Source organism: Panulirus ornatus, chromosome 5 (assembly GCF_036320965.1).
Source record: "Panulirus ornatus isolate Po-2019 chromosome 5, ASM3632096v1, whole genome shotgun sequence".
Lineage (NCBI taxonomy): Eukaryota > Metazoa > Arthropoda > Malacostraca > Decapoda > Palinuridae > Panulirus > Panulirus ornatus.
In genome coordinates this window covers 20,767,013-20,781,581 of record NC_092228.1, presented here as the reverse complement: position 1 = coordinate 20,781,581, position 14,569 = coordinate 20,767,013, and the positions used below count along the sequence as shown (strand labels likewise).

Sequence of the window (14,569 nt, the reverse complement as noted above, 5' to 3'; positions counted from 1 at the left end):
TCCTCCTGCTCGTACACATGCCTTTCATCTTTGGTAAAAACTTGTATATATATATCCCCCCATTCCCTCTTATCATGAGAAATTTTTTGCTCCAAACTATTGCTTTCTTCACATCCATGTGCTGAAATCGTGTATGCAGGGGATTTCAATGTATCATACAAAAATGCATTAGGTTTTTCTTGAGATGATTCTGGTGAAGGTTAGTCCTTTCTTTTTCTTGCCTGTATGATGTGCAGTAATTAATCATACATCCAACACGAGTTCCCAGCCATCAAGACTACTCTCCTATGACTCTCCATCTCTCTTTTTATCTTACTTTTGATTTTTTTTACTATGAGTTCACTAATTCTGTTCCCTACCCATAACACCCCATCCAATGGGAGATATCAGCAGTCATCCCTCTGTGGATTTTGTACTGCATCCCATGGGACATGTATTGCTTTGCTGGCCAGGGTGTCTCATGTAATGCTGAACACATATTGAAGATTATCCTGGCTGGGATGGAATCCTTCAAATATTCTGGTGAATCGTTTTCCCTCTAGTCATGGTTTGAGTGCTGTTGCTCTGATGCCTTTTACATCAGGGACAAAGTGCAATGGACCATAAAAGTTCCTTTCCTCTGATTTCAGTCTCCTTTCATTTCTTCTCAGAATTAGTTTTTATTAATCAGGCTTACCATAAAAATAAAGTTTGCTCATTTGACTTCTTCTTCTAATGACAAAATTTTCTGATCCTTACAATGAAAAATATTTTGTACGTTTTTTGTTATTCGAGCTTTTCCCCTCCCTTCCAACCTGATTAATCTATAGTTACTCTCCAGCTGACAAAGCAGATCTTTTTGGTACCTTATTTTCCTTTAATTCAACTTAAGGTGATGATGCTTCTAACCCTCCACCCCCCATCTCCTATTGAAGCAATGACAGCTACACTTAATTCATAAGTCTTCTAGGTACTTCCCTACTTCCAGGTGGACAAAGTGTATATCATATAGTATACATTCTCGAGTCCTAAAGAAGTTTGCCTTTGAGTGAGCTCCAGTCACTGCTTGCCTGTTACAATGTTGTATGCAGACTTTTCATTCCACTTGGAAATGATTTTTCCTTCCTCTTTGAACCATCCCTTGGTGCAGCCTTTTCCAAAGAAAGATGACTGCTCTGACTCTTTTAACTACTGCCTTGAGTGAATTTGGCAGCGTATGGAATCATGGAAGTGTGTTACAGGGTGGGGGAGGGGGCGAAGGTTCTGGGAGCATTGAAGAATGTGTGGAAGGCAAGAGCGTTATCTCAGAGAGCAAAAATGGGTATGTTTGAAGGAGTAGTGGTTCCAACAATATTATATGGTTTTGAGTGATCATGGGCTGAACATACAGGAGAGTGAAAAGCGCACAAGGAAAAGAGTGAACTGGAACAATATGGTATACCGGGGTTGACGTGCTGTCAATGGATTGAACCAGGGCATGTGAAGCGTCTGGGGTAAACCATGGAAAGTTTTGTGGGGCCAAGATATGGAAAGGGAGCTGTGGTTTCAGTGCATTACACACAATAGCTAAAGACTGAGTGTCAACAAATGTGGCCTTTAGTCCTTTCCTAGCGCTACCTCACGGGGGGAGGGGGGGATGCTATTTCATGTGTGGCGGGGTGGCGACGGGAATGAATAAAGACAGCAAGTATGAATTATGTACATGTGTATATATGTATATGTCTGTGTATGTAAATATGTATATGTGTTAAAATGTATAGGTATGTATATGTGCATGTGTGGGCATGTATGTATATACAGTATGTGGATGGGTTGGGCCATTCTTTCGTCTGTTTTCTTGCGCTACCTCGCTAATGTGGGAGACAGCAATAAAGTATAATAAAATAAATAAGATGCTTGTGGCATGAGAAGTGTGGCAGGTGGGCAAATTAGAAAGATTGGCGAGTGGTGGGATGAAGAAGTAAGAATATTAGTGAAAGAGAAGAGAGAGGCATTTGGACGATTTTTGCAGTGAAATAATGTAAATGACTGGGAGATGTATAAAAGAAAGAGGAAGGAGGTCAAGAGAAAGGTGCAAGAGGTGAAAAAGAGGGCAAATGTGAGTTGGGGTGAGAGAGTATCATTAAATTTTAGGGAGAATAAAAAGATGTTTTGGAAGGAGGTAAATAAAGTGCGTAAGACAAGGGAACAAATGGGAACTTGAGGGAAGGGTGCTAATTGGGAGGTGATAACAAGTAGTGGTGATGTGAGAAGGAGATGGAGTGAGTATTTTGAAGGTTTGTTGAATGTGTTTGATGATAGAGTGGCAGATATAAGGTGTTTTGGTCTAGGTGGTGTGCAAAGTGAGAGGGCTAGGGAGAATGATTCGGTAAACAGAGAAGAGGTAGTAAAAGCTTTGCGGAAGATGAAAGCCGGCAATCTGGCGGGTTTGGATGGTATTGCAGTGGAATTTATTATAAAAGGGGGTGACTGTATTGTTGACTGGTTGGTAAGGTTATTTAATGTATGTATGTCTCATGGTGAGGTGCCTGAGGATTGGCGGAATTCTTGCATAGTGCCATTGTACAAAGGCAAAGGGGATAAAAGTGAGTGCTCAATTACAGAGGTATAAGTTTGGTGAGTATTCCTGGTAAATTATATGGAAGGGTATTGATTGAGAGGGTGAAGACATGTACAGAGCATCAGATTGGGGAAGAGCAGTGTGGTTTCAGAAGTGGTAGAGGATGTGTGGATCAGGTGTTTGCTTTGAAGAATGTATGTGAGAAATACTTAGAAAAGCAAATGGATTTGTATGTAGCATTTATGGATCTGGAGAAGGCATATGATAGAGTTGATAGAAATGCTCTGTGGAAGGTATTAAGAGTATATGGTGTGGGAGGCAAGTTGTTAGAAGCAGTGAAAAGTTTTTATCGAGGATGTAAGGCATGTGTACACGTAGGAATAGAGGAAAGTGATTGGTTCTCACTGAATGTAGGTTTGCGGCAGAGGTGTGTGATGTCTCCATGGTTGTTTAATTTGTTTATGGATGGGGGTTGTTAGGGAGGTAAATGCAAGAGTTTTGCAGAGTGGGGCAAGTATGCAGTCTGTTGTGGATGAGAGGGCTTAGAAAATGAGTCAGTTGTTGTTCGCTGATGATACAGCGCTGGTGGCTGATTTGTGTGAGAAACTGCAGAGGCTGGTGACTGAGTTTGGTAAAGTGTGTGAAAGAAGAAAGCTGAGAGTAAATGTGAATAAGAGCAAGGTTAATAGGTACAGTAGGGTTGCGGGACAAGTCAATTGGGAGGTAATTTTGAATGGAGAAAAACTGGAGGAAGTAAAGTGTTTTAGATATCTGGGAGTGGATTTGGCAGCAGATGGAACCATGGAGGCAGAAGTGAATCATAGGGTGGGGGAGGGGGCGAAAATTCTGAGAGCGTTGAAGAATGTGTGGAAGTCGAGAACATTATCTCGGAAAGCAAAAATGGGTATGTTTGAAGGAATAGTGGTTCCAACTATGTTATATGGTTGCAAGGCAAGAGAATGAGTGAGGAAAGATTGACCAAGAGGATATATGTGTCAGAGGTGGAGGGAACGAGGAGAAGTGGGAGACCAAATTGGTGGTGGAAAGATAAAGTGAAAAAGATTTTGAGTGATAGGGGCCTGAACATGCAGGAGGGTGAATGGCGTGCAAGGAATAGAGTGAATTGGAATGATGTGGGATACCGGTGTTGATGTGCTGTCAATGGATTGAACCAGGGCATGTGAAGAGTCTGGGGAAAGTTCTGTGGGGCCTGGATGTGGAAAGGGAACTGTGGTTTCGGTGCATTATTTCATGACAGCTAGAGACTGAGTGAACGAATGTGGCCTTTGTTGTCTTTTCCTAGCGCTACCTCGCGCACATGAGGGGGCACTATGTACATGTGGTCCGCAATTTACTGATGATGTTTTAAGAAGATAGATTCTATTGGATCTAAGTTAAAGTATCCAAAATCTTTCATTGATAAGTCCCTTAAGTTGGAAATGAAATCATTTTATAAACCCAAACCTCCCCTTCATACCAAGAATCTTTTAATTCTTTTTAGTGATAATTTTACATTACTTCCCAGAGTGCTTAAATCCATCAATATAAATGTAGCCTTCAGCAATAACAATACTGCAAAGAATAACTTAATCAAAAACTCGCCAGAGAATTCTGTAGGCTGTGCATACAGAATCCCTTTTAATAACTGTAATATGTTTTATGTTGGGCAGCCTGGTAAGGATCTTTTATGTTAGACTTAAGCAACATATATAAAGTATCAGAACAGGACAAAAATAAAATGCTTTGTTAATCATGTTAAAAATTATGACCACTGTACTGACTGGAGTAACACAAATTCAGCAATTAACAGTAACTCCTTTACTATGAGAAATATCACTGAATATGTTATTATCGAATAAACAAAGAATTGTAACGTTAATATTAGTGAAGGTTTAAACAAACTCGATAGCTTTGTCATAAGCGAAATTTGTAAACAGTTCCCTTTCCTGTCCACATAATAAAAAGTTTGTGACGAGCATTATGCCAGACCCGAATATAACCCTCCAGTAATGCTTGTTTACTAATGGCACCTTAGCTACGTCTCTTCCTTGTATATCAACTGATTGTTCTATGTCTTCTATCTCATTCTTGTATCTCCTCTGACAATGTGATCATTTTCCTCATGGTTATATACATATACTACATCTTGCACACCACTGTGACCTCTTGGACTGAACCAGGGCATGTGAAACATCTGTGGTAAACCACTGAAAGGTCTGTGGGTCCTGGATGTGGATAGGGAGCTGTAGTTTCCCTGCATTAGATATGACACCTAGAGACCAAGTGTGAATGAATGTGGCCTTTTTTGTCTGTTTTCTTGGCATTACCTCGCTAAAGCAGGGGGTAGTGACGATGTTTCCTGCAGGTGGGGGGGGGGGGGGGGGGGGGGCCAGCAGCAGCTACAGGAATGGATGAAGGCAAGTAAGCAAGAATATGTACATGTGTGTGTATGTATATGTCTGCATATGTGTATGTATATTTATGTATATGTGCATGAGGTCTTATATATATATATATATATATATATATATATATATATATATATATATATATATATATATATATATATATGAAGTCTGTTGGGGATGAGAGAGCTTGGGAAGTGAGTCAGTTGTTGTTCGCTGATGATACAGCGCTGGTGGCTGATTCATGTGAGAAACTGCAGAAGCTGGTGACTGAGTTTGGTAAAGTGTGTGAAAGAAGAAAGTTAAGAGTAAATGTGAATAAGAGCAAGGTTATTAGGTACAGTAGGGTTGAGGGTCAATTCAATTGGGAGGTGAGTTTGAATGGAGAAAAACTGGAGGAAGTGAAGTGTTTTAGATATCTGGGAGTGGATCTGGCAGCGGATGGAACCATGGAAGTGGAAGTGGATCATAGGGTGGGGGAGGGGGCGAAAATTCTGGGAGCCTTGAAGAATGTGTGGAAGTCGAGAACATTATCTCGGAAAGCAAAAATGGGTATGTTTGAAGGAATAGTGGTTCCAACAATGTTGTATGGTTGCGAGGCTTGGACCATGGATAGAGTTATGCGCAGGAGGATGGATGTGCTGGAAATGAGATGTTTGAGGACAATGTGTGGTGTGAGGTGGTTTGATCGAGTAAGTAACGTAAGGGTAAGAGAGATGTGTGGAAATAAAAAGAGCATGGTTGAGAGAGCAGAAGAGGGTGTTTTGAAATGGTCTGGTCTCATGGAGAGAATGAGTGAGGAAAGATTGACCAAGAGGATATATGTGTCGGAGGTGGAGGGAACGAGGAGAAGAGGGAGACCAAATTGGAGGTGGAAAGATGAAGTGAAAAAGATTTTGTGTGATCGGGGCCTGAACATGCAGGAGGGTGAAAGGAGGGCAAAGAATAGAGTGAATTGGAGCGATGTGGTATACCGGGGTTGACGTGCTGTCAGTTGATTGAATCAAGGCATGTGTATGGGGGTGGGTTGGGCCATTTCTTTCGTCTGTTTCCTTGCGCTACCTCGCAAACGCGGGAGACAGCGGCAAAAAAAAAAAAAGAAAAAAAAAATATATATATATATATATATATATATTTTTTTTAATTTTCCAAAAGAGGGAACAGAGAAGGGGGCCAGGTGAGAATATTTCCTCAAAGGCCCAGTCCTCTGTTCTCAACGCTACCTCGCTAATGCGGGAAATGGCGTATAGTATGAAAAAAAAAAAAAAAAAAAAAAATATATATATATATATATATATATATATATATATATATATATATATATATATATATATATATATATGTGTGTGTGTGTGTGTGTGTGTGAATGAATGTGGCCTTTTTTGTCTGTTTTCCTGGCATTACCTCACTAAAGCAGGGGGTAGTGACGCTGTTTCCTGCAGGACGGGGTGGGGGGGGAGAGAGAGAGAGAGAGAGAGAGAGCTACAGGAATAGATGAAGGCAAGTAAGCAAGAATATGTACATGTGTGTGTATGTATATGTCTGCATATGTGTATGTATATTTATGTATATGTGCATGAGGTCTTTTATATATATATATATATATATATATATATATATATATATATATATATATATTTATTTTTTTTTTTTTTTTTTTTTTTTTTTTTATACTTTGTCGCTGTCTCCCGCGTTTGTGAGGTAGCGCAAGGAAACAGACGAAAGAAATGGCCCAACCCCTCCCATACACATGTATATACATACGTCCACACACGCAAATATACATACCTACACAGCTTTCCATGGTTTACCCCAGATGCTTCACATGCCTTGATTCAATCCATTGACAGCACGTCAACCCCGGTATACCACAACGCTCCAATTCACTCTATTCCTTGTCCTCCTTTCACCCTCCTGCATGTTCAGGCCCCGATCACACAAATTCTTTTTCACTTCATCTTTCCACCTCCAATTTGGTCTCCCTCTTCTCCTCGTTCCCTCCACCTCCGACACATATATCCTCTTGGTCAATCTTTCCTCACTCATTCTCTCCATGTGCCCAAACCACTTCAAAACACCCTCTTCTGCTCTCTCAACCACGCTCTTTTTATTTCCACACATCTCTCTTACCCTTACGTTACTCACTCGATCAAACCACCTCACACCACACATTGTCCTCAAACATCTCATTTCCAGCACATCCATCCTCCTGCACACAACTCTATCCATAGCCCACGCCTCGCAACCATACAACATTGTTAGAACCACTATTCCTTCAAACATACCCATTTTTGCTTTCCGAGATAATGTTCTCGACTTCCACACATTCTTCAAGGCCCCCAGAATTTTCGCCCCCTCCCCCACCCTATGATCCACTTCCGCTTCCATGGTTCCATCCGCTGCCAGATCCACTCCCAGATATCTAAAACACTTCACTTCCTCCAGTTTTTCTCCATTCAAACTCACCTCCCAATTGACTTGACCCACAACCCTACTGTACCTAATAACCTTGCTCTTATTCACATTTACTCTTAACTTTCTTCTTCCACACACTTTACCAAACTCAGTCACCAGCTTCTGCAGTTTCTCACATGAATCAGCCACCAGCGCTGTATCATCAGCGAACAACAACTGACTCACTTCCCAAGCTCTCTCATCCCCAACAGACTTCATACTTGCCCCTCTTTCCAAAACTCTTCCATTTACCTCCCTAACAACCCCATCCATAAACAAATTAAACAACCATGGAGACATCACACACCCCTGCCACAAACCTACATTCACTGAGAACCAATCACTTTCCTCTCTTCCTACATGTACACACACACACATATATATATATATATATATATATATATATATATATATATATATATATAAGACAAGGGAGCAAATGGGAACTTCGGTGAAGGGCGCAAGTGGGGAGGTGATAACAAGTAGTGGTGATGTGAGAAGGAGATGGAGTGAGTATTTTGAAGGTTTGTTGAATGTGTTTGATGATAGAGTGGCAGATATAGGGTGTTTTGGTCGAGGTGGTGTGCAAAGAGGGTTAGGGAAAATGATTTGGTAAACAGAGAAGAGGTAGTGAAAGCTTTGTGGAAGATGAAAGCCGGCAAGGCAGCGGGTTTGGATGGTATTGCAGTGGAATTTATTAAAAAAGGGGGTGACTATATTGTTGACTGGTTGGTAAGGTTATTTAATGTATGTATGACTCATGGTAAGGTGCCTGAGGATTGGCGGAATGCGTGCATAGTGCCATTGTACAAAGGCAAAGGGGATAAGAGTGAGTGCTCAAATTACAGAGGTATAAGTTTGTTGAGTATTCCTGGTAAATTATGTGGGAGGGTACTGATTGAGAGGGTGAAGGCATGTACAGAGCATCAGATTGGGGAAGAGCAGTGTGGTTTCAGAAGTGGTAGAGGATGTGTGGATCACGTGTTTGCTTTGAAGAATGTATGTGAGAAATACTTAGAAAAGCAAATGGATTTGTATGTAGCATTTATGGATCTGGAGAAGGCATATGATAGAGTTGATAGAGATGCTCTGTGGAAGGTATTAAGAATATATGGTGTGGGAGGAAAGTTGTTAGAAGCAGTGAAAAGTTTTTATCGAGGATGTAAGGCATGTGTACGTGTAGGAAGAGAGGAAAGTGATTGGTTCTCAGTGAATGTAGGTTTGCGGCAGGGGTGTGTGATGTCTCCATGGTTGTTTAATTTGTTTATGGATGGGGTTGTTAGGGAGGTAAATGCAAGAGTTTTGGAAAGATGGGCGAGTATGAAGTCTGTTGGGGATGAGAGAGCTTGGGAAGTGAGTCAGTTGTTGTTCGCTGATGATACAGCGCTGGTGGCTGATTCATGTGAGAAACTGCAGAAGCTGGTGACTGAGTTTGGAAAAGTGTGTGGAAGAAGAAAATTAAGAGTAAATGTGAATAAGAGCAAGGTTATTAGGTACAGTAGGGTTGAGGGTCAAGTCAATTGGGAGGTGAGTTTAAATGGAGAAAAACTGGAGGAAGTGAAGTGTTTTAGATATCTGGGAGTGGATCTGGCAGCGGATGGAACCATGGAAGCGGAAGTGGATCATAGGGTGAGGGAGGGGGCGAAAATCCTGGGGGCCTTGAAGAATGTGTGGAAGTCGAGAACATTATCTCGGAAAGCAAAAATGGGTATGTTTGAAGGAATAGTGGTTCCAACAATGCTGTATGGTTGCGAGGCGTGGGCTATGGATAGAGTTGTGCGCAGGAGGATGGATGTGCTGGAAATGAGATGTTTGAGGACAATGTGTGGTGTGAGGTGGTTTGATCGAGTGAGTAACGTAAGGGTAAGAGAGATGTGTGGAAATAAAAAGAGCGTGGTTGAGAGAGCAGAAGAGGGTGTTTTGAAGTGGTTTGGGCACATGAGAGGATGAGTGAGGAAAGATTGACCAAGAGGATATATGTGTCGGAGGTGGAGGGAACAAGGAGAAGAGGGAGACCAAATTGGAGGTGGAAAGATGGAGTGAAAAAGATTTTGTGTGATCGGGGCCTGAACATGCAGGAGGGTGAAAGGAGGGCAAGGAATAGAGTGAATTGGAGCGATGTGGTATACCGGGGTTGACGTGCTGTCAGTGGATTGAAGCAGGGCATGTGAAGCGTCTGGGGTAAACCATGGAGAGCTGTGTAGGTATGTATATTTGCGTGTGTGGACGTATGTATATACATGTGTATGGGGGGGGGGGGGCCATTTCTTTCGTCTGTTTCCTTGCGCTACCTCGCAAACGCGGGAGACAGCGACAAAGTATAAAAAAAAAAAAAAATATATATATATATATATATATATATATATATCTTTTCTTCTTTTAAACTATTCGCCTTTTCCCGCGTTAGCGAGGTAGCGTTAAGAACAGAGGACTGGGCCTTTTTTAGAATATCCTCACCTGGCCCCCCTCTGTTCCTTCTTTTAGAAAATTAGAAAAAAAGAGAGGGGAGGATTTCCAGCCCCCCGCTCCCTCCCCTTTTAGTCGTCTTCTACGACACGCAGGGAATACGTGGGAAGTATTCTTAATCCCCTATATATATATATATATATATATATATATATATATATATATATATATATATATATATATATATATATATATTTATTTATTATACTTTGTCGCTGTCTCCCGCGTTTGCGAGGTAGCGCAAGGAAACAGTCGAAAGAAATGGCCCAACCCCCCCCCCATACACATGTATATACATACGTCCACACACGTAAATATACATACCTACACAGCTTTCCATGGTTTACCCCAGACGCTTCACATGCCCTGCTTCAATCCACTGACAGCACGTCAACTCCGGTATACCACATCGCTCCAATTCACTCTATTCCTTGCCCTCCTTTCACCCTCCTGCATGTTCAGGCCCCGATCACACAAAATCTTTTTCACTCCATCTTTCCACCTCCAATTTGGTCTCCCTCTTCTCCTTGTTCCCTCCACCTCCGACACATACATCCTCTTGGTCAATCTTTCCTCACTCATCCTCTCCATGTGCCCAAACCACTTCAAAACACCCTCTTCTGCTCTCTCAACCACGCTCTTTTTATTTCCACACATCTCTCTAACCCTTACGTTATTCACTCGATCAAACCACCTCACACCACACATTGTCCTCAAACATCTCATTTCCAGCACATCCATCCTCCTGCGCACAACTCTATCCATAGCCCACGCCTCGCAACCATACAACATTGTTGGAACCACTATTCCTTCAAACATACCCATTTTTGCTTTCCGAGATAATGTTCTCGACTTCCACACATTCTTCAAGGCCCCCAGGATTTTCGCCCCCTCCCCCACCCTATGATCCACTTCCGCTTCCATGGTTCCATCCGCTGCCAGATCCACTCCCAGATATCTAAAACACTTCACTTCCTCCAGTTTTTCTCCATTCAAACTCCAACAATGTTGTATGGTTGCGAGGCGTGGGCTATGGATAGAGTTGTGCGCAGGAGGATGGATGTGCTGGAAATGAGATGTTTGAGGACAATGTGTGGTGTGAGGTGGTTTGATCGAGTAAGTAACGTAAGGGTAAGAGAGATGTGTGGAAATAAAAAGAGCGTGGTTGAGAGAGCAGAAGAGGGTGTTTTGAAATGGTTTGGGCACATGGAGAGAATGAGTGAGGAAAGATTGACCAAGAGGATATATGTGTCGGAGGTGGAGGGAACGAGGAGAAGAGGGAGACCAAATTGGAGGTGGAAAGATGGAGTGAAGAAGATTTTGTGTGATCGGGGCCTGAACATGCAGGAGGGTGAAAGGAGGGCAAGGAATAGAGTGAATTGGAGCGATGTGGTATACCGGGGTTGACGTGCTGTCAGTGGATTGAATCAGGGCATGTGAAGCGTCTGGGGTAAACCATGGAAAGCTGTGTAGGTATGTATATTTGCGTGTGTGGACGTATGTATATACATGTGTATGGGGGTGGGTTGGGCCATTTCTTTCGTCTGTTTCCTTGCGCTACCTCGCAAACGCGGGAGACAGCGACAAAGCAAAAAAAAAAAATATATATATATATATATATATATATATATATATATATATATATATATATATATATATATGCGCACACACACACACACACACATATATATATATATATATATATATATATATATATATATATATATATATATGGAGGAAGTAAAGTGTTTTAGATATCTGGGAGTGGATCTGGCAGTGGATGGAACCATGGAAGTGGAAGTGGATCATAGGGTGGGGGAGGGGGCGAAAATCCTGGGAGCCTTGAAGAATGTGTGGAAGTCGAGAACATTATCTCGGAAAGCAAAAATCTGTATGTTTGAAGGAATAGTGGTTCCAACAATGTTGTATGGTTGCGAGGCGTGGGCTATGGATAGAGTTGTGCGCAGGAGGATGGATGTGCTGGAAATGAGATGTTTGAGGACAATGTGTGGTGTGAGGTGGTTTGATCGAGTAAGTAACGTAAGGGTAAGAGAGATGTGTGGAAATAAAAAGAGCGTGGTTGAGAGAGCAGAAGAGGGTGTTTTGAAATGGTTTGGGGACATGGAAAGAATGAGTGAGGAAAGATTGACCAAGAGGATATATGTGTCGGAGGTGGAGGGAACGAGGAGAAGTGGGAGACCAAATTGGAGGTGGAAAGATGGAGTGAAAAAGATTTTGTGTGATCGGGGCCTGAACATGCAGGAGGGTGAAAGGAGGGCAAGGAATAGAGTGAATTGGATCGATGTGGTATACTGGGGTTGACGTGCTGTCAGTGGATTAAATCAGGGCATGTGAAGCGTCTGGGGTAAACCATGGAAAGCTGTGTAGGTATGTATATTTGCGTGTGTGGACATATGTATATACATGTGTATGGGGGTGGGTTGGGCCATTTCTTTTGTCTGTTTCCTTGCGCTACCTCGCAAACGCGGGAGACAGCAAAAAAGAAAAAATATATATATATATATATATATATATATATATATATCCCTGGGGATAAAGGACAAAGAATACTTCTCACGTAATCCCTGCGTGTCATAGAAGGCGTCTAAAAGGGGAGGGAGCGGGGGGCTGGAAATCCTCCCCTCTCGTTTTTTTTAATTTTCCAAAAGAAGGAACAGGGAAGGGGGCCAGGTGAGAATATTCCCTCAAAGGCCCAGTCCTCTGTTCTTAACGCTACCTCGCTAACACAGGAAATGGTGAATAGTTTGAAAGAAAAGATACATATATATATATATATATATATATATATATATATATATATATATATATATATATATATATATATGTGGATGGGCCATCATTACCGCCCACTACGATAGTGATGTAGCACTGGGAAACATACAGAGAATGGCCATATCCACTCACATCCATTCTCTAGTTGCCATCCACATGCTACAAAACCATAGTTCCCTATCCACATCCAGGCTCCAAAGACTTTTCCATGTATATATATATATATATATATATATATATATATATATATATATATATATATATATAAGCACTGTGTCATAGGATGAAGAAATTTTGAGTCGGATGGAACAGTTATGCTATTTCTTGCTTTAGTGAGCAGCAAATGCATGAAAAGCCATTGATTGCTCGTAAACACTTGGAGCGAATATTCAAGAATAAGACCCACATAACTGCCAAAGAAAAATGTCTTTCATAAATCATTTGCAACAGAGAAAACTGGCAATTTCAAGCTTCTAAGGAGACGTTAAACGAATTTTCCATAGGTTTTCGTGATTCCTACAAATTCTCATCAAATTTCAATGGTCAAGCAGGTAATAAAATCCATTTATGTAGTACGTGGTGGATTGTAACTGCAGACCATAAGATACATAATTTTCAAGTAACCTCAAAACCACGAAGAGAGAAGTTTACATGTGTTTTGTTGAAATTAATACGAGTGTTCGTCCCATACGTTCCACGATATACATAACCCTCACCAATATCCCCTTCACCACATATTGATGAATGGATTATCAAAACTCAGGCTCCATATATTACATTCTATTCTCTTCATATAATACAACCATTACAGAATAATATCAACAACTTTCCTACGTGAAGGTAACCTAGTTAGGTACCCTTCATAATTCGTAACATCAACACCTGCTATTAGCAGTCTAACGTCATTAACTGATTCAAAGTTTAGAAAACACCTTAATTACCCAAATTGAATTAATAAATATAAATCAGACAACGTAGCACTTCCATAAGAAATATCAATGCAAAGGTACTTACAGAGGATATAGTTCGCGAGTTCAATAAACCCGGTAAACGTGAGCTTATACGGGTGGCCGCCATATTTGTTGTTATTGTTTGCTGCTAAAAGAAAATGGGTAAATAATGATTCAAAGAAAACCTATTGAAGGTGATCTTCAGTAAACTTGGAGTTTCAATGTTTATTTATTATGAATTTTTTGTTCCATACTGTACGGAATGACTTTCCCTTTCGTGGTCTTGTGTTTTTTCTTGAAATTTATACAGTTGTGATTACCTTTTCAAAACTTAGCGAGTATGAATGTCCCAAATAGTATTTTGTCTCTTGAGAAGAATAAAAATACCGCAATTATCTACAAAAACAACTTCAAATTACATTGTAATATCAAATGGACAAAATGTTTATCAAGAAAATATGAAACCATTTTGGTGACACTTTTCGAAGTTTAGTTGACACGAAGCCCCAACTTGTATAAAAAAAAAAAAAAGCCCGCCTATCTTTTTTATTGATAGAAATATTGCCTGAATAGAATAACCCTATCTGAAAAAAAAAATACTTTATTCACAAAGCACAGAGTCAGTGGACAAAAAAAAATTCCCCACAAACACCTGCCCTCCTAGATGAGTGATCAGAATTCTTCCCGTTTCTTCATGGTTCCCAAGACAAGAGTCTTAAGTACGTTCTCGAGTTAAGGAATAAGTGGACGTCGCGACCCCCACCTACCTCACAATATGGCCATGACGTGACACTTTGTTCATTTCGGTTGATTATTTCCAGGGAAGACACAAAGTAACGAAGGTTAACGACATGTTTTCAATTTCATGTGCTGCTATCCACAGCGCCAAATGATATTGACCGACCCAACTAAACTCAGTAATAGTGGAAAATGTTTTTCTTTTATAGGTAATGACAACGGAT

The 14,569-nt window shown here is 40.9% G+C and overlaps 1 protein-coding gene across 1 annotated transcript in view; it reads right to left on the bottom strand.

The window, feature by feature from the left end:
• The window catches only part of LOC139748632 (uncharacterized), a 43,328-nt gene extending 29,555 nt beyond the window's left edge, over positions 1 to 13,773 (bottom strand). Inside the window, exon 1 of the mRNA XM_071661830.1 lies at positions 13,672 to 13,773. Within this exon, the coding sequence (XP_071517931.1) occupies positions 13,672 to 13,734 (63 nt within the window). The 5' untranslated portion in view covers positions 13,735 to 13,773. The remainder of the gene's footprint in view (positions 1 to 13,671) is intronic.
• Between the last annotated feature and the right edge of the window lie 796 nt (positions 13,774 to 14,569).